This window comes from Taudactylus pleione, unplaced genomic scaffold (genome assembly GCF_031769625.1).
Source record: "Taudactylus pleione unplaced genomic scaffold, aTauple2 ptg000451l, whole genome shotgun sequence".
Taxonomy (NCBI): domain Eukaryota; kingdom Metazoa; phylum Chordata; class Amphibia; order Anura; family Myobatrachidae; genus Taudactylus; species Taudactylus pleione.
Window position 1 is genome coordinate 2,901,306 of NW_028284853.1, and position 18,567 is coordinate 2,919,872.

Below are 18,567 nucleotides of genomic sequence, written 5' to 3' on the forward strand. Positions count from 1 at the left end.
TCTCTGCACATTTGACGCTTACCTACATGTACCCATAGCGCCCTCTCATCAGCGTTATCTTCGGTTTGCTGTCCTAAGTCAACATTTCCAATTTCAGGCGCTGCCTTTTGGACTTTCTACAGCTCTACAAGTCTTTACCAAAATCATGGCAGTAATGGCAGCCCACCTGCGTCGTCAGGGAATCAGGCTGCTCCCATACTTGGACGACCTCCAGCTCTTAGCACACTCTCCAGAGGTTTTTCACCGCCATATTCAGATAACCATGGCCTTTCTGCAAAAACATGGCTGGTTAATGAACTGGAAAAAGTCCTCTGACTCCTTCACAAAGTATGGTGCATCTGGGAGCTCTGCTGGATTCTCAGGTTCAGAGAATCTTCCTGACAGCAGACAAGCTCTCAGCGCTGCAGGAAAGAGTGCGCAGGTTACTACAGGGTGTTAATTCACTCAGCAATGCAAACCTTGGGGTCCATGGTATTCACCTTCGACATGGTGGAGTTTGCTCAGTTCCACTCCAGGCCCCTACAACATCTAATCCTGTCCAGATGGAATGGCATGCCTCATCTGATCGAGTCTCAAACAATGATCCTCTCTCCGGAAGTTCGCCTGTCCCTCTCCTGGTGGTGACAGGCATCTCACTTAAACAAGGGTCGTCCATTTTGGATCCCGGACTGGGTCTTCCTCACCACGGATGCAAGCCTCCGCGGGTGGGGAGCAGTGACCGGTCAGCACTCCTTCCAAGGACTCTGGACTCCAGCCGAGATGATCTTACCAATCAATGTCCTGGAGCTCCAAGACATCTACAGGGCTCTCACTCTAGCTCGGGAAATCCTTCAAGGCAGACCAGTACAAATACAGTCCGACAATGCCAAGGCTGTGTCCTACCTCAATCACCAAGGAGGCATTCGAAGTCTGGCAGCAATGGCAGAAGTGTTACACATTCTCGCGTGGGCAGAATGTCATCTCCCGGCCATCTCCGCGGTGTTCATCGCAGGGATTCTCAATTGGGAAGCTGATTTCCTCAGCCGTCACGATGTGCATGCCAGGGAATGGTCTCTACACCCAGAGGTCTTTCAACTCCTGGTGGAGAAGTAGGGCCTTCCAGAGGTGGATCTCGTGGCCTCTCGACGCAATCGCAAGCTTCTGATATACGGATCCAGAACAAGGGATCCCGAAGCAGCCATAATAGACGCCCTATCAATGAAGTTGACCTTTCTTCTGGCGTACCTCTTTCCTCCAGTCTCCCTACTTCCTCGAGTTCTTTGGAAGTTCAAGCAAGACAGAGGCACTGTCTTTTTAGTAGCTCCAGCTTGGCCCAGACGACATTGGTGCTCCTATCTTCTGAGCCTCTCCATAGACCAGGGCTTGAGAATTTTTTCTAAAACCTAGGAGCCAGGATGAAAGTGTAGGAGCCAGACCCCCCCTTCCCCCGGGGCAGCATTTCTGAGCACCTACGCCCCAGGCAACCAAGTCCCATGGCCACACCACTAATGGGGTACCCCAGGTAAACCACCCTCCCACAGCCACATTATTGAGCAGCTAACCCACCTCTCCAGGCAATCAACCCCCCAGAAAGACCACCCCTCCGCAGCCAAAAAAACCCCGGGCAAGCAAAGCCACCGCCGGCAGTGGGCGAACTAGAGTGGTGGGCCCAGATGCAAGAATATGCTTTGGGCACCCCTGTACAATGCCCCCAATAGTAGTCCCCCCCTATACAATGCCTCCAGTTGTAGTGTGTCCCCCCCCCCCCTTGCGCAGTGCCCATAGTAGCGCCCCCCTATAAAGTGTCCTAGTAACACCCCCCCCTTATACAGTGCCCTGTGCAGTGCCCCCAGTAGCGGCCACCCCCCCTGTGCAGTGCCCCCAGTAGTGGTCCCCATATATAGTGCCCCCAGTAGTGGTCCCCATATGTAGTGCCTATGCATTGCTCCCAGTAGTAGTCCCCCCTATACACTGCCCCTAATAGTAGTCCCCCTTATGCAGTGACTCCAGTAGTAGTTCCCACTATGCATTGCCCCTAGTAGCGGCCCCACCGTGTTCAGTGCCCCAGTAGCGGCCACCCAAACTATGCACTGTCCCCAGTATCGGCTACCCCCCATATGCAGTGCCCCTTTAAAAAAAAAAAAAAAAGAAAACGCAACTTACCTGATCCACGCTCCTACCGACGACCCCCGTTGTCTGCCCCTCATGACGTCTCTCCCATCTTGCTGCGAGGTGAGCCAGAAGGCGGAGGTCATGAGTGAGCTCCAGCCGACTCATTCCGTGGACAACGCATCAGCTAATGTGAGTCTGACAGACCATAGGGCCTCGGTTTTAGGGGTGCTCTCCTGTCACTCCCCATTTCCTTCCCAGGGTTGTTTCTCGTTTCCACATTAATGAGAAAATCGTAGTCCCGGCCTTCCAATCACCAGACCTCTCGGCAGGTGAGGCCTCCTTAGATGTCCATGCTCTCAGGATTTACGTGGACCGTATGAGTTCCATTAGGAAGACAGATTCCCTCTTTGTCCTCTGGATTCCACAAGAAGGGCTGGCCAGCTAACTAACAGACTCTGGGCAGGTGGCTTTGCATGACTATCTCACAGGTTTACTTGCAGGCTGGTCTTCCTGTGCCAGCTACTGTCTCTGCTCATTCCACTCGCTCTGTGTGTCATTCGTGGGCAGCCCGCCGTGGCGCCTCTGCTGATCCGCTTTACACGACGGCCACGTGGTCTTCTGTCCATACCTTTCTTAGGTTCTGTGCCTTCGATACGTTTGCCTCTTAGGATGCTTTATTTGGATGCCAGATTCTCCTCTGCACAGGAGTGTCCCCACCCTTGAATAACTGCTTTGGTACTCCCCAATGTCTCCCTGTGGAGCCCTATGGACCCTGAAGAAGAAAAGAAGTTGTGGTACACTACACTTACCTTTGTTAACTCTTTCTTCGAAGTCCACAAGGTACCCGCTCTGACGCCTCTGGCTTCTGTGGGTAATGTTTCCTGGTCACTGGTTTTCGTGTCCGTTGTGTGGGAGTGTGATTAGTCTGTGTGCCAGTCTTCCTTCTCGCTCTTCTCCTGCCTTGGGCTTGTTAACAAACTGATTTGCAATGGGATATAGGGGGGGGGGGGGAGGACTGGAGCATTCTGTGAGTCCTAAAGCTTAACTGTTTGGTGTCCAATCTCATCCACCACCTACACCCCAATGTCTCCCTGTGGACCCTATGGGCTTTGAAGAAAGAGAGTTAACAAAAGGAGGTAATAACTCTCCTTTTTGGACCTGATCGAGTCACGTGCAATTCCAAATGCTGTCAGATCTCATGATTTTTTTTTTTTTATCAAATTGCGCACGTGTCAACAAACAGTGTCATGCGCATTTCACTCGCTTCTCATTTACGGTGGTAACTAACAGGGTGTTCGCACAAAGAAGAAGAAGCGCCCCATGGCCCTGCAGACAGAATTGGCAGGCTGTTCTTAGATGATCGTATGCAAAGATTTCTCCAATTTCAGAACTCTCGCCCCAAGGATGGGGGTTGGTGCACATGCAGGCAATAGTGCAGCCGGCTGCTCTCACAAGCTGGGGGCTGGGGTGCGGTGCGTCCGCATACAGACCGATATTCACGTGGATTTCTGATAGCTGGAAGCTGCCAGAACTGTGACCGCTTTACGTGCGACTCAGGATATGGCCCTTTGTGCTGTTAGTATGTGGACGACAAAATGTGATCTGTTTTTTTGTTTTATTTTCTTGACAGCCTCTGCGAGGAATCTGTGTTCTCAGACAAGCCATAGACAAGATGCAAATGAATACAAATCAGCTCACCTCAATCCACGCAGATCTCTGCCAGGTAACCCGTCTGCTCATAGTAAATTGTGGGTAGGGGGTGCGCTAAACCGTAAACAAGGCTACAGTGGTAGCTGCTCAGTGTGTTAAAGGGCACTACTAACCCTTATTGAAGTAATGTATAAAAGAAAAGAGGCCTCTTTTCTTTTAACCCCTCTGTTCATGCGTCGTTGCAGCTTGATGGAGGTTTGATCAGAATACGCGGTTCAGCCGCAGCCTTTAGTTTAAATGGTTTGTTTTATGAAGAGACCTTTAATTTTTAAACGTTGATGAAGCTGCAGCTGTTATTTCTCCTGCCTCTGGGGGAGATTTAATAAAGTTCTCTGCAAAATAAAGAGGACAAGTGGAGATGTTGCTTATATAGCCTGTACTAGAAAAATGAAAGCTAGAATCTGATTGGTTGTCCTCTTTAGGCTTGATAAATCCCTCTCAGTCCCCAGACAGCGGACAGACTCGTTATTGCTATTGACCTTGTTATGTTCTCCGGCCAGTAACATTGGTCCTGATTCATAGGGAAACGCAATGGCGATGTTTGCGGCGTTGGCCAGTTATCTTTGTACTGCACACGCATCCAGGAGGATTACCGAAGGCCAGACGCATTGAGGACTTGTACGCAGAGATATTAAGTCAGTGAGCTTTTGTAGGAGGTAGTGGGGTGCGGTGGAAGTCAAACGCACCGTAGTGGGGGTCTCAGAATGCGTTCGTGTACGATTTTTGCAGAGACTCCGGCTGCTTACTTCCGACGGCCGTTCTGAGCATCGATGGTGTGACCGATGGTGCTCATTGTGCGCAAGCGGCAGCTTAGACGCAGTTGATGGATGGCTCTGTAAAAATCCTAGCAGCTGCGGTATTAGCAGATTTTTGTAGATCGCGGTCGCAGCTGGATTTCCGCTTACCTCGGAATCCGGCTCATTGTCCTCTGTTGAAAAGAACATTTTTGTTGTTGTTGATGTTTGAAAGCACCTTGAGTTGTCTGAAGTGTATATGATGCTAATTTTAGTGCACAACTTTCTCTTTTTTTCCCGTCCTCGCAGCTCTGCTTATTAGCAAAATGTTTTAAGCCGGCGCTGGCTTACTTAGACGTAGACATGATGGACATCTGTAAGGAGAATGGCGCCTACGATGCCAGGCCCTTCCTGTGCTATTATTATTACGGAGGAATGATCTACACGGGGCTAAAGAACTTCGAGAGGGCACTTTATTTTTATGAACAGGTACAAATGTTCTCTCATTAAGTGACTGCGATGAGGTTTCAGCACCCGTCAGTGTATCTATGAAGGTTCTCGGCCTGTAATTTCACTGTTGTTTCCCCCTCTGTTCCAGGCAATCACAACGCCAGCCATGGCTGTCAGTCACATCATGTTGGAGTCCTACAAAAAGTATATCCTAGTTTCTTTGATACTTCTAGGAAAAGTCCAGCAGCTGCCTAAATATACCTCACAGATTGTCAGTAGATTCATTAAGGTGAGTCAGTGTAAGCAGTTTGATTTCTTTAATGCAGAGGGCATCCCTATATGCCAGGCCTGGCCAACCTGTGGCACTCCAGCTGTGTCCCTCCATACCCTCCTACTGATCAGATGGTAACGGAACTTGCAGCTTCACAACAGCTGGAGAACCACAGGGTTGCCACAGGCCTGCTATAGGCATATTACTTTCCGTTCTGGCGGAAAGAGGAGAGTTGTGCTTATTCCATAATAACCAATCTGATTTACTGTCATTAGTCTAATATACACTGAGGGAGCAATTTAATTATTAGCGATGTGCCGCCGAGCAGTTACGGTACTTTTCCTGTGTGCCTCTAAGAGGTACAAGGTAAAAACTCGCTCTGTGGATGGATGTAATGTGTTGTTGCGTGGAATTGAATCACCCCCTTAAAAGCTTATTACACCTTCAATTAGTTTTGGGTGGAATTGGGAGATATGCAATAAATCACATAGTAAGAACTATCAGTGATGGGTCCAGTAATTCGGTGGGTCTTCCTGCTGTGGTATGCCGCCTTTTTGCTTTGTCAAGGCCCCTCCCTGGGTACTTCTGATTTGAACTGGAAGTTCATGGAGGAGGGGCTATGACAACCCAGGAAGGCCGGCAACTTGTTGGCTGAGCCAATATTAATGGGGATTCAGTCTTAAACTTAGCGCCTCAGTGAGGTCACAGATTCCAGCGCATTGCACCATTATGCGTATTGTCCAACCCACATTATAGCTGCCTCTTCCGTTGTGTGTAAGGGGTGCAGAGTAACTCTGCAGAGCAAGTAATATAGCAATCACCACTCCTAGGAATATAAAGAGAAGTAATGTATTTACTAAACTGAACAGAAGAAGAAAATATTAACTGCAAATTCACCCCACTTATAAACTGTGAAGTTTCTCTTCTATAATACAGATTAATATAGAACTGTGTCTGATTTCCAGCCTCTTAGCAATGCATACCACGAGCTCGCACAAGTCTACTCCACTAACAACCCGTCAGAGCTGCGGAACCTGGTGAACAAACACAACGAGACTTTCACCAGAGACAATAACATGGGGCTGGTGAAGCAGTGTCTGTCCTCCCTCTACAAAAAGAACATTCAGAGACTAACCAAAGTAAGAGCCGCTTTTCCCATCCGTTCTTGATAGTCGGCAGAAGTTGTCCGGGGGTAACGCAGAGAGCCTGTGATGCGTACACATAACATTTAAGCCATTATATCCGTAATGGTTCAGAGTTAGTGGCAGTAAACAGCTAAATAGCCGAAGACTTATATGTGCGGACATAATTTCCATGTACTCAGTATCTCCTGTTCCTATCCAGTCCATAGGGAAGCTGACGGAGGGAATCCCGACCGCCGGCTTCCTGACTGTCTAATCCCGGCAAGGGTTAAATGACAGGCGTTGAGATTTCGTCATTTTACCCACACTGGGAGCCCGGCATCCCGATCGAAGGTGGGCCCGGCGCGGACAGCCGCGGGGAGGGGTGGAGGGTTAGGTTAGGTTCACCCGGGGCGGGGGGGCGACTTAGGGTTAGGCACCACCCCGGGAGACTTAGGTTTAGGCAGCGGGGAAGTGGGGGTTAGGGTTAGGCAGCGTGGATGTGGGGGTTAGGGTTAGGCACCCCTAGGGGGGGGTTAGGTTAGTTTATACGTACCTTAGTGCAGTTGGGAATTTCATCCATGTCGGGCTGTCGGTATTTGCGTCATAATCATACCGATTCCAGTCCAAATGTATGGAAAAAAATAGTTGATTTGGAAATTGTTCTGCAATCTGCTGTATATAAAAGACACTGGGATTGGAGGAGCTCTCCATGTAAACAGCTTGTGTTTTTCTTACAGACGTTTCTCACCCTCTCATTACAAGACATGGCCAGCCGAGTTCAGTTATCTGGTGCTCAGGAGGCTGAAAAATATGTTCTCTATATGGTAAGACATTGACTTTCTAGGTGGTATTTGTCACAAACCTGTGATCTTACCTTGCTGATTGCTGAGAAAGATGGACTAGCTGTATTCACTATTGGGGAAGGTGTAACGACGTTACAGTGATGATTACATAGCTGGGTTCATTTTGGAGTATGCAAGGGCCCTGACTACCAACATATACTTTAAGGCATGATGTTTTGTATTTGTGTTGCATACTGTATTACTTTTAGAATGGTTTCATTCATTCCTATAGTGATTGGATTTATATGTGGATTATTTTATGCCTTGCAAGTAAGAAATTAGGGATAGTAATAGCCGTCACTGCTGTTCCCACCAGCTTGCGCCGCCTCGGTAGGTGGTGGAGGGGGAGTTGGGAGCAGCAGGGGGTGGTCGGGGTTAGTGCCGGGTGGTTGTGAGGTTTCGGAAAGAGTACTCGGAATCGGGGGTGGTAAATCTCAATAGATGGCTGATGAACTGGTGCCCAAATCTATTAGGCTTGCAAGAAATTCGTATTTGCCAACTGCACATCTTAGATGCAGGCTGTCTTGTCAGCTTCATTATTGTGACTGACAGGACTAAAGTGAGAGTTTTTAGAAATGGAGATGTTGCCCATAGCAACCAATCAGATACTATGTAATATTTAAAAGGCACCTTCTAGAAGAGAATAGTTAGAATCTGATTGGTTGCTATGGGCAACATCTCCACTTCTAAAAAGTCTCACTTTAGTAAATATACCCCCTAATCTCTAAATTGCAAAGGTGGTAAGAAAAATAGGTTATGTCAGTGGTTCCCAAACTGTGCCGTGGTACTCGGTACACTTGCAGGGGAGCCTCAGGTTGGTGGTCCATCACCAAATTAAATAATTTATGGTCAATGTAATGTAAATATGTGGACAAACAGAAGCGCAAACCTGTGCACCACCACATAACTGGGCCTAAGGATGACCGGTAAAAGCACAAGGTTCTTCACGTTACTACATTTTTTTTCTCAATAACAAACTTTTGGCTTAGGATTGCCGTGAAAACAATGCTGATACTCTAGGGTACCGTGATTCAAAAAACTTTGGGAACCACTGGGTTATATAAATCTGTGTGTATTTAGAATCCTTTTTTTTATTTTTTTATTTTATTTATTTTTTAATATATCTAAACCTTGTGTCCGCTGACCTTTCAGATAGAAGACGGAGAAATCTTTGCAAGTATTAATCAGAAAGATGGGATGGTGTGCTTTCATGATAATCCAGAAAAATACAACAATCCTGCTATGCTTCACAATATCGATCAGGAGGTAAATGGCTGTAATTTCTATGTCTTGGACTGGGGTGAACGTGCTTCTTCATTGATCTCTATTAGGTCCTTAATAAGCAACAAAGAAAGACCTATGAAATGGAAATCTAGTGTGTAAGATTGATACTTCGCACACTGTATAAACAATGTTGTGTGTGTACAATGGTTCTTTGAGCAGGGTACGAGTTTTGCTGGATTAATAGTCACATTAGAACTGTGGCCCTGATTCAGAGCCGGACGCTCTGACAGAGCGCTCGCTCTGAATCAGGGCCGGCCCTCTTACTATTTGGAGCGGCCTCCTGGCCGCTCGCATAGCTGTGGGTGACCAACCACCCACAGCTATAGCAAGCGGCCATGATGATGGTCGCGATGGTCAACACCATCGGGCTTGCGACAAGACCCTGCGGTAGGGTCTCGCTGCCGCAAGCCCAGGAGTGCTTTTGGCTCTATCAGAGCCAAAAGCACTCCCACTGACATCACTAGTGATGTCAGTGGGGCGGACCTAGACGGTAGGCATTCCCATGGGAATGCCTCCGTCTGGGCAGCCACGCCCCCGACACGCCCACCAAAGGGGGTGTGCTGTCAATCACCATCGACAGCACGCCCCCTTTGGTGCGACACCCTTAACGACGGCTTGGCCGCCGTTATTCGGGTCTCGCGCATGCGCACTTGGGCACCATCGACCCGCTTGCGAGCGCTCGCGAGCGGGTCAGAATCAGGCCATATGCTCGAGGTATGGTGATCTATTTGGTCACTGACTAATTTCTTCCATTATAATAACACAACGTCTCGAGACGTTGTTCTGCAACTGTAGCACATACACAACATGTTTTTGGCAATTCATTGTGTATTGTACGTGTCCTCTCACCAGATGCTGCGCTGTATAGATCTTGACGACCGATTAAAAGCAATGGATCAAGAAATCACAGTGAATCCACAGTTTGTTCAAAAGGTAATTATTAGTGTATTATTTTACTATGTCAGTAGTGCTGTAAAGACTTCAACCTGTGTCTTGCTCTACCATGTGCCCCTGAGCACCAAATGGGTACAGATGGTATTATACCAGGTGGCCAATATCATTTTCACTCCCTTAGAACTTTGTGTGTAAATGGTTCACTGTTACGGTGTATATCATGTAACACTTGTGATATGTGACACTTGTACACCTGAGTCTGAATCTGTATAGGAAGTGGCCTCAATGTAGCGGCCGGAGATTTTTATTTTTTTTTCATTCCAAGTGTTTTATATACAGACTCGGTCGCACACAACAGATATAAAATTCACATATCATATTAATCAGCAGTGTCTGCTGGTGTGTCCTAGTCGCATCGCAAATTAGGCGCAATTTCGGCGAAAGACGACACCCAGTGTTAGCAGAATAGCCGGGACATGGTGGCTCATTAATACCAGGCTAGTCGCGCTATGTGGTGTATTGAGGCTAGATTTTGAGGACATATCTGTATTTCTACTTCAGGGTCCATAGGGTATCCACAGGATACCTTGGGGTATAGGCGATGGCAGACATCCAGGCACCACAGAGTTAAATTTTCAGCCTCCCAGGATGCACTGGGGTCCCTCTCCTATACCCCGCCCCCGAGCCTCAGGCCACTCAGTTTTCGTAGGTGCCTGGCCGGACCAGTCGCACCGTACAGAGGGGGGTCTTTTTAAGGGCCCTGAATATTTCTTCGCAGCTGTGGCTGCACAACTAGAGTGCTCCAGCATAGGACAGTCAGTATTGACGTCCATGCTGTCACTCCTACACCCCGCCGGTACCAGAACGCCGGTACCGATCTGGGGATGCTGGTAGGTAGCTGGGGTCACAGCTAGCGGTGATCCCCGGCTACCTGGACTGTGGCCGGATGCACGGGGAACAAGGTAAGCGGCGGGGTCCCGCGGTGGGCACCCGCCGGTAACACAGTCCTGTTTGGTCCCCAGGCAGGGGGCTCCCTGGGGACCGGCTGCGCGTGGGGCCAGGTACTGATCCTGCGCCTTCCACTAGACCACCAGGGACAGCGGGCCGCAGCATGTGCGGTACAGCGTGGCGTCCCAGGGGTTGATAGCATGCCAGGGGAGAACGCCTTCCCTGTCTCACAGCCGGCGTCTCCCCCGCTGCACAGTGCCATTCCACAGCGGTCTGAGTGGGCTGTGTCAGCGCTCCTCCCCCGGGCCCTGCCTTCTCTCTGCTCCTCGGTGGCCATTTTCTCACTACATGTGCTGGGGATGGCAAACGCTGCTGGAAGCTGATACAGATGCCATTGCGGTCCGGGTCCCCCGCATACCTCTTCTTCAATTAAGGTCAGTGTATGCAGCACTGTTTCCTACCAGGCTCTGGTCTGTGTAGTTGATTGCAGTTCCTGTAATGCAGGATGTTATCTGTGCATTGTATGTGACTTAAATGCTAGCGCTGTTTGCCTGTACTTTCATTTCTGACTGTCAGCTTTTTCCTATCCCTGTTCTTCTGCTACAGCCCTTGCGGTGCGGTGTCGCAGGGTGTTTATTACCTCACAGTAAACGTGGTTTTTCTGTGTGGGAGGTCACATAGCTCCGTTCACACTCCTCATGTCGTAAAGTGAACGAGGATATCCTCTTCCAGCTATAATGTACTGATATGTGCAGTTAGCGGAGGGATATGTAGACGCTGAGGGTTTATGGAGGGCATGTTGTATTATATATCACGCCCCATTTCTGTCACTGTGCCTACACAAAAAAGGGGACCGCCCTCGGCTGGCTAAGATGCTTACAGCCTTTGTGGGCAACGCCCCCTGCGTTTCCCCAAGGGGTTTTATCGCAGCCTGTGGTGGTCTCATCACATGCAGGGGTCCCTGGACAGTTGATGGTACCCCAGTGTATCCTGTTTTTCGCCTCCCCGGGTCTCGCAGGAGCCTGTGTGGGTGAATTTATTGTCCAAATGGTATAGCACCTGATGGACGTTTTACAGGGGGAGTCACCATTTCGGCCTTCTAAACGGCCTTTCGGGTCTCAGACGGGTAAAGACATGACGTCTGATGACGGTGACATTATTGACTTTTTCAGACACTAGCCCCTTAGTGCAAAGGAGGCGTAGTCTGGGTCTAAAGTCTATATACCTGGCCTTCTACGGGCAGTCCGTGCGGCTTTGGTTATTACATATCCCCCGTGGCTAAATCCAAATATGCCTTCTTTAAGGATATGGGTGTTGCCACTGTAATTCCTCTATTTGGTCAGGTGGATCATTTAGAGGAAGCGTGGAAAATCCGGGTAAGCGGTTCCAGCCTCAAAAACGGTTGACCTTTTGCATACCCCTTTTGCGGATAATTACATTTCCGAATGGGAGTTACCTTTACGGGTAGATTCTCATGTTACACGCCTAGTGAGGAGTGCTACGTTGCCCATGCCCTCCAGGTCCTCTTTGAAGGAGGTTCCAGATTGCAAGGTGAAAATATATCTAAAATCCAATATTCCCTTGCTGGAGGGGCTTCCAGGCCGGCTATGGCCGTGTGCTGGGGGGCCAGAGCCATGGAACACTGAGTAGGTAACTGGATCTCTGCACACTGACTCTCCAGCAGAGCAGGTGGATAGTGGCAAATTCTCAGAGACTTTGCCACGTTCATAATGAGACGGTCTTACATATAGCCTACTCCTTTCCAGAATCTCCTCGGCAGCAGTAGCGGCTTGCCGCTCCCTGTGGTTGCGCTCTTGGAAAGCGGACGCAGATTCCATTTGGAATGCTTTGCCTTTTACGGGACAAGTCCTGTTTGGCCCTCGTCTGAACGCAATTGTGGCCCTGCAGGCAGCAGCTACGTCTGCGTGTCTGCCATCGGCTGCAGTCCCATCAGGGTCTGGGACTTTGTCTTTTCGGCCCTGTGAGGCCTGGGTAAGTCTAAAATACAGCTTTCCAAGACAGTCAGTAGCCAGGAAATCTGCTCAGCCATAAGAACAGGCTTGGAGTACAAGACGTCCTACTCCCAAGTTGGACTATAAGCCCGTCCCGGGCCTCCTCTCGGGAGTCCCCAGAGTTGGAGGCCGGCTTCTCCAGTTCGCCCAGTGCTGGTGTCTGACCACCACGGACACTGGGGTAAGAGAAGTATTTTCTTGAAGGTATGTCCTTTCCTCCCGGTAAAAGCCTCCCAGAAGGTTTTTCGTTACAGGTCTTCTGTATATTCAGGACAAGGCCCTGTAATTTTTGAGGGTGTTACACTCTATGCTCCAGGCAGGAGTTATAGTACCTATTCCGTTGCCCCAAAGGGGAACGAGGTATTACTCCATCCTCTTTCTGGTACAGACACCCAATGGGTCTTACCAGGACATTCTCAACCTCGAATCCTTCAACAAATTCTTAAGGGTTCCTCGGTTCGGGAGGGGGACCCTGCATTCCATCATTCAATGGAGCCTGGGAATTTTGTGGTGTCGTTGGATATATTCAGGGTGACTACCTGAATATCCCTCTTTTCTTAGCACACCAGTGTTTTCCTCAGGTTTGCAGTGGTCGATAAGCATTTCCAGTTTCTGGCATTGCCCCTTGGTCTGGCCTCCGCGCCTCACGGTTTACCAGGGTCATGGTAGTTATGGCAACCCACCTGCGGATGCAGGGGGTCCGCTTGTTGCCCTATCCGAGTGACCTCCTGTTGTTACCACGGTCTCCAGAGATACTTCAGTGCCATATGCAACGGACAATATCTGTGTTGCTACGTTAGGGCTGACTGATAAACTGGAAATTATCCTCTCTGATTCTTCACAGAGGATGCTCCATATCCCAACATCTGAGGATCTTTGTGATTGAGGAAAAGATCTCTGCATTACAGGCAAAGGTACGCAGTTGCCTGCAGAGTCGCCGAATGTCTATTCACTTGGCAATGTGGTTCCTGGGTTCCAGGATGTCGCTGTTCGACATGGTGGAGAGTACCCAGCTTCACTCTAAAGAACTTGATCCTCTTCGGATGGGATGGGTTGCCCCATAGGATAAAGTCAATAGGCTTTCCCCGGAGGTTTGTCTCTCTCTGGCCTGGTGGCTGCGGAAAGCTCACCTAAACAAGGGGCACCCCCTTTGGGATTGCGGACAGGGTCCTTCTGACGACGGACGCCAGTATCCGTGGCTGGGAAGCATGACTGGTCCACACTTGTTCCAGGGCAGGTGGACACCAGTAGTTTTTGCGCTTCCCATAAACATCTGAGAACTCTGAGCAGTATTCAGGGTTCTCCAGCATGCAGGACAGGTCCTCCACGGAAATACCGTGCAGATACAGTCTGACAACGCCATCATGATGGCTTATGTAAACCACCTAGGAGGTTCCCGAAGTCAGACGACACTAACAGTGGTGTCCCGAATTCTGGCTTGGGTGGAAGGCTATATCCCTGCCGTCATCGGCAGTGTTCATTCAGGAATCCTCAGATGGAAAGCAGGCTTTCTCAGCCGTCAAGACGTGCATTCAGGGAAATGTCCTCTTTATCAGGAGGTGTTCAATCTTCTGGTGAACAAGTGGAGCCTTTCAGAGATGAGACTCTTCTGATAGACGTAGGTAGGTCCAGTGGACCTTCCAAGTTGTGTACCTCGTCCCTCCGTTATCCCTTCTTCCTCCAGTAATAGCAAGAAGGAGGCACGCTCCTGCTGATAGCTCCAGCGTAGGCCAGATGGCACTATTACTCAGATCTTCGGAGCCTCTCAGTTAACACTCCGAAGCTGTTGCCTCTACGCCAGGACCTGTTGTCTCAGGATCCTGGCTGATACCCAGACCTGGGTTGTCTGTGGTGGAGACTGCCCTCTTAAGGTCTAGGAGTTTTTTCCAGCTCTATAGTTAACAGGGGCTCTGTCCATGCTAAGAGCTCGGAAGTTTTTTTCTACTTCAGGGTCCATAGGGTATCCACAGGATACCTTGGGTATAGGTGTGACGTCAGTCGCAGGGCACCAAAGAGTTAAGCTTTCAGCCTCCCAGGATGCACTAGGTCCCCCTCCTATACCCCGCCCCCGAGCCAAGGCACCTCAGTTTAGTTTGGTGCCCGGCCGGAGTCGGGTGCACCTGTTGGAGTGGGGGCTAGAAGAGCCCCTGAAGCTTATTCTTCATGCAGCTGTGGCTGCACAACTGGATGAACAGCATGGACAGTCAGTCCTGACGTCCATGCTGTCTTCCCTACACCCCGCCGGTACCAGAACGCCGGTACTGATCCGGGGATGCTGGTGGGCGTCTGGGGTCACAGCTAGCGGTGACCCCAGATGCTCCGGACCATGGCCGGATTCAAGGGGGACAGAGGTAAGCAGCGGGGTCCCGCGGTGGGTCCCCGCTGATCACATGGTCCTAAGTCCCCAGGCAGGGGGCTCCCTGGGGACTGGCTGCAGCGTGGAGCCAGGCGACCAACCTGCGCTTCCACTACCCCCTGGGACAGCGGACCGCAGCGGCGTCCCAGGGGTTAAATGCATGGCGGGGGAGCGCGCCTTCCCTGTCTCACAGCCGGCGCCTCCCCCGCTGCACACAGCCCTCTCTGCATGCTGCCGACTGGTCCTGTGGCAGCGCTCCTCCCCCAGGCCAGCCTCCTCTCTGCTCCTCGGCGGCCATCTTCTCCAGAACGCATGGTGAACGCTGCTGGAAGCGCTGGAAGGAAGCATCGTGGTCTGGGTCCCCCCGCATACCTCTCCTCCGCTGTGGTCAGGTCTGTGTATGCAGCGCTGTGTCCTACCAGGCCCTGTGTCTGTGTAGTTGAGTGATCAGCGCTGTTAGTGCAGGAATTGTTATTTTTCTGCATTGTATGTGACTGTGCTAGCGCTGCTGCCTGTAATCTTTTCTTCTCTAAACTGTCAGCTTTATTACTGTCCCTGTTCTTTCTGCTAAAGCCCTTGCGGTGCGGTGCTGCAGGGTGGTCTCTCGCCTATTTAATACTTAATTGGTGAGAGAGGTCACATACGTGGTGCCATCATGTCTGAAAGTGATTTTCCCCTCCGGCTACAGTGTACCACGTGCAAAGTACCGTTAGCGGAGGGGGAGGGTAGCGCGGAGGGCCTTTGCCGGCAGTGTTTGTCCATGGCGCGGCCTATTACGGTTACAGCACCGGTACAGGAGCCGCCCTGGGCTTGTTTCGCTCAGGCGTTAACAGCTTTAGTGGGCCAGTTAGCTCCGCAGCCCGCGTTTACTCCGATGGGTTTGTCCCAGCAATCTGTGGTGTCGTCACCCATGCAGGGGTTCCCACGACAATTGGTGGTACCCCACAGTCTCCCTATTTCCCCGCTCCCGGGTTCTCAGGAGCCAGCGTGGGTTAACTCCCTGACGAGTTCTGTACAGCACTTGTCGGATGTGTTGCAAGGGGAGTCTGTGATGCGGTCTCATAAAAGGCCGGTGGCGTCTCTGTCCGCTCCTTATGAGGATGACGAAGGGACGTCTGATGATGGGGAGATTCTAGATCCTTACGATCAGGAACCTCTCCATACTAAGGACGCTGATGCTAAGTCCAAAGTATATATTCCTGGACTTATTCGGGCGGTCCGCACAGCCTTGGTGATTGAGGACGAAGTTCCCCCAGCGGCTAAATCTAAGTATGCCTTTTTCAAAGATGTGAAGGGCGATGCCACAGTCTTTCCTCTTTCGGGTCAGTTGGTGGACCATTTAGAGGAGGCGTGGAAACAACCTGGCAAAAGATACCAGCCGCAGAGACGCCTGGCGGTGGCTTATCCGTTCGCGGATAATTATTTTGCGAAGTGGGAATCCCCTCCACAGGTGGATTCTCACATGCCATCCATGTCCTCCCTTAAGGATGCTACGGACCGCAAGGTAGAAATCTGCCTGAAGTCCGCTTATTCCCTTGCAGGGGGGGCAGCACGGCCGGCTATGGCCATTTGCTGGGTTGCCAGAGCGATGGAGCGCTGGGCGGATTCATTAGAGGCTTCTTTTGAATCCGACTGTCCGGCCGATCAGGCGGAGTTGATTGGCAATCTCCGTGATTCGGCCACCTACATCAACGAGGCGGCTCTAGACATTTGTACTCTGGTGTCTAGAATTTCTTCAGCAGCGGTAGCTGCTCGTCGCACCTTGTGGCTGCGATCCTGGAAGGCGGACGCAGATTCCAAGAAAGGTCTGGAAGCGTTGCCGTTTACCGGAGAAGTTCTCTTCGGTCCGGATCTGGATAAGATTGTGGCCACGCTGGCGGCAGCCAAATCTGCCTGTCTCCCGTCGGCCGCTGCTCCTTCTGGTTCGGGACCATCGTCCTTTCGGTCATCTAGGGCCCAGGGCAGGCCCAAACCACAGTCGTTTCCTCGACAGGCTGGCCCTAAGAAATCGGTCAAGCCCCGGAAGCAGGCATGGAGTACCAGACGTCCGGCCCCCAAGCCAGATGACAAGCCTGCGGCCTGACGGTCCGGGCCTCCCTTTGGGGGATCCCAGGGTGGGAGGCCGCCTGCTACAGTTCGCCCAGTGTTGGTCGACCACTACGACAGACACTTGGGTTCTGGAGGTGGTTTCCCACGGATACGCCCTCTCCTTCCGGCACAGACCCCCGGCTCGCTTCTTCACCACGGGTCTCCCATCAGACCGGAACAAGGCTACGGAGCTGCGGAAGGTATTGCACACTATGCTCCAGGCTGGAGTTATAGTGGCGGTTCCATTCTCCCAGAGGGGCCAGGGTTTCTATTCAAATCTATTTTTGGTACAGAAACCCAATGGGTCATATCGTCCGATTCTCAACCTCAAAGCACTCAACAAGTCTTTGCGGGTCCCGAAGTTTCGGATGGAGACCCTACGGTCCATCATTCTGGCGCTGGAACCTGGGGACTACTTGGTGTCATTGGACATACAGGACGCTTACCTGCATGTCCCTATTCTTTGGCGCCATCAACAGTTCCTCAGGTTTGCAATCAGCAGCGACCACTTCCAGTTTCGGGCGTTACCTTTTGGCCTGGCAACAGCACCACGTGTTTTCACCAAGGTGATGGCGGTCATGGCGGCTTCTCTGCGGCTGCAGGGAGTCCGCATGTTGCCGTATTTGGACGACCTGTTATTGGTGGCAGGATCTCCAGAGCTCCTGTTACGCCACTTGGACCTGACCATTGCACTGCTGCAACGGCACGGCTGGCTAATCAACTGGCAGAAGTCCACTCTAATCCCGTCTCGGAGGATTCTGCATCTTGGAGCCTTATTGGACTCGGGACAGCAAAGGATCTTCGTGACGGAGGACAAGATCTCTGCTTTACAGTCAAGGGTGCGCAGTTGTCTGCACAGCCGCCGGGTGTCCTTACACTCGGCGATGAGGTTACTGGGCTCCATGGTGTCGGTGTTCGACATGGTGGAATACGCCCAGTTTCACTCCAGACCTCTGCAGCACCTGATCCTGTCCAAGTGGAACGGGCTGACTCAGTCTCTGAAGTCCCAGACGATTGTGCTCACCCAGGAGGTTCGCCTGTCCCTTACGTGGTGGTTACAGACGACCCACCTCAACAAGGGACGTCCGTTCTGGGTTCCAAATTGGGTCCTGTTGACAACGGACGCCAGTCTTCGGGGCTGGGGAGCAGTTTCGGGTCCACACTTGTTCCAGGGCAGGTGGACGCCGACAGAAGCGGAGCTTCCAATAAATATCTTGGAACTCCGTGCGGTCTTCAATGCTCTCCAGCAGGCACAGCGGTTTCTCCAGGGTCGCCCGGTGCAGGTCCAGTCGGACAACGCTACCACCGTGGCCTACATAAACAGGCAAGGAGGAACTCGCAGTCGGGCGGCTCTCGTAGAGGTCTCTCGGATCCTGGTTTGGGCGGAGCGCAATCTTCCGGCCATATCAGCGGTCTTCATCCCGGGAGTGCTCAATTGGGAGGCGGACTTTCTAAGTCGCCAGGACGTTCATCCGGGGGAATGGTCCCTGCACCCGGACGTTTTTCAACTACTGGTGGACAGGTGGGGTCTTCCAGAAATCGACCTCATGGCGTCCCGGCACAACAACAAGTTGCCGGTGTACGGGTCTCGCACAAGAGACGAAGGGGCGTCTCTGGTGGATGCTCTGTCCGTCCGGTGGACGTTCCGGTTCGCATACCTGTTCCCTCCGGTCTCCCTTCTTCCACGGGTAATCCGGAAATTCAAACAGGAAGGAGGGACGCTCCTGTTGATAGCTCCCGCGTGGCCCAGACGGCACTGGTTC

The 18,567-nt window shown here is 51.3% G+C and overlaps 1 protein-coding gene across 2 annotated transcripts in view; it reads left to right on the forward strand.

Annotated features, from left to right (window-relative positions):
- The window catches only part of COPS3 (COP9 signalosome subunit 3), a 30,821-nt gene that overhangs the window by 8,423 nt on the left and 3,831 nt on the right, over nucleotides 1-18,567 (forward strand). For both annotated transcript variants that reach the window (XM_088448137.1, XM_088448138.1), the window contains exons 5-11: nucleotides 3,722-3,814; nucleotides 4,845-5,024; nucleotides 5,134-5,274; nucleotides 6,222-6,395; nucleotides 7,118-7,204; nucleotides 8,375-8,488; nucleotides 9,359-9,439. In XM_088448137.1, the coding sequence (XP_088304263.1) occupies nucleotides 3,722-3,814; nucleotides 4,845-5,024; nucleotides 5,134-5,274; nucleotides 6,222-6,395; nucleotides 7,118-7,204; nucleotides 8,375-8,488; nucleotides 9,359-9,439 (870 nt within the window). The remainder of the gene's footprint in view (nucleotides 1-3,721; nucleotides 3,815-4,844; nucleotides 5,025-5,133; nucleotides 5,275-6,221; nucleotides 6,396-7,117; nucleotides 7,205-8,374; nucleotides 8,489-9,358; nucleotides 9,440-18,567) is intronic.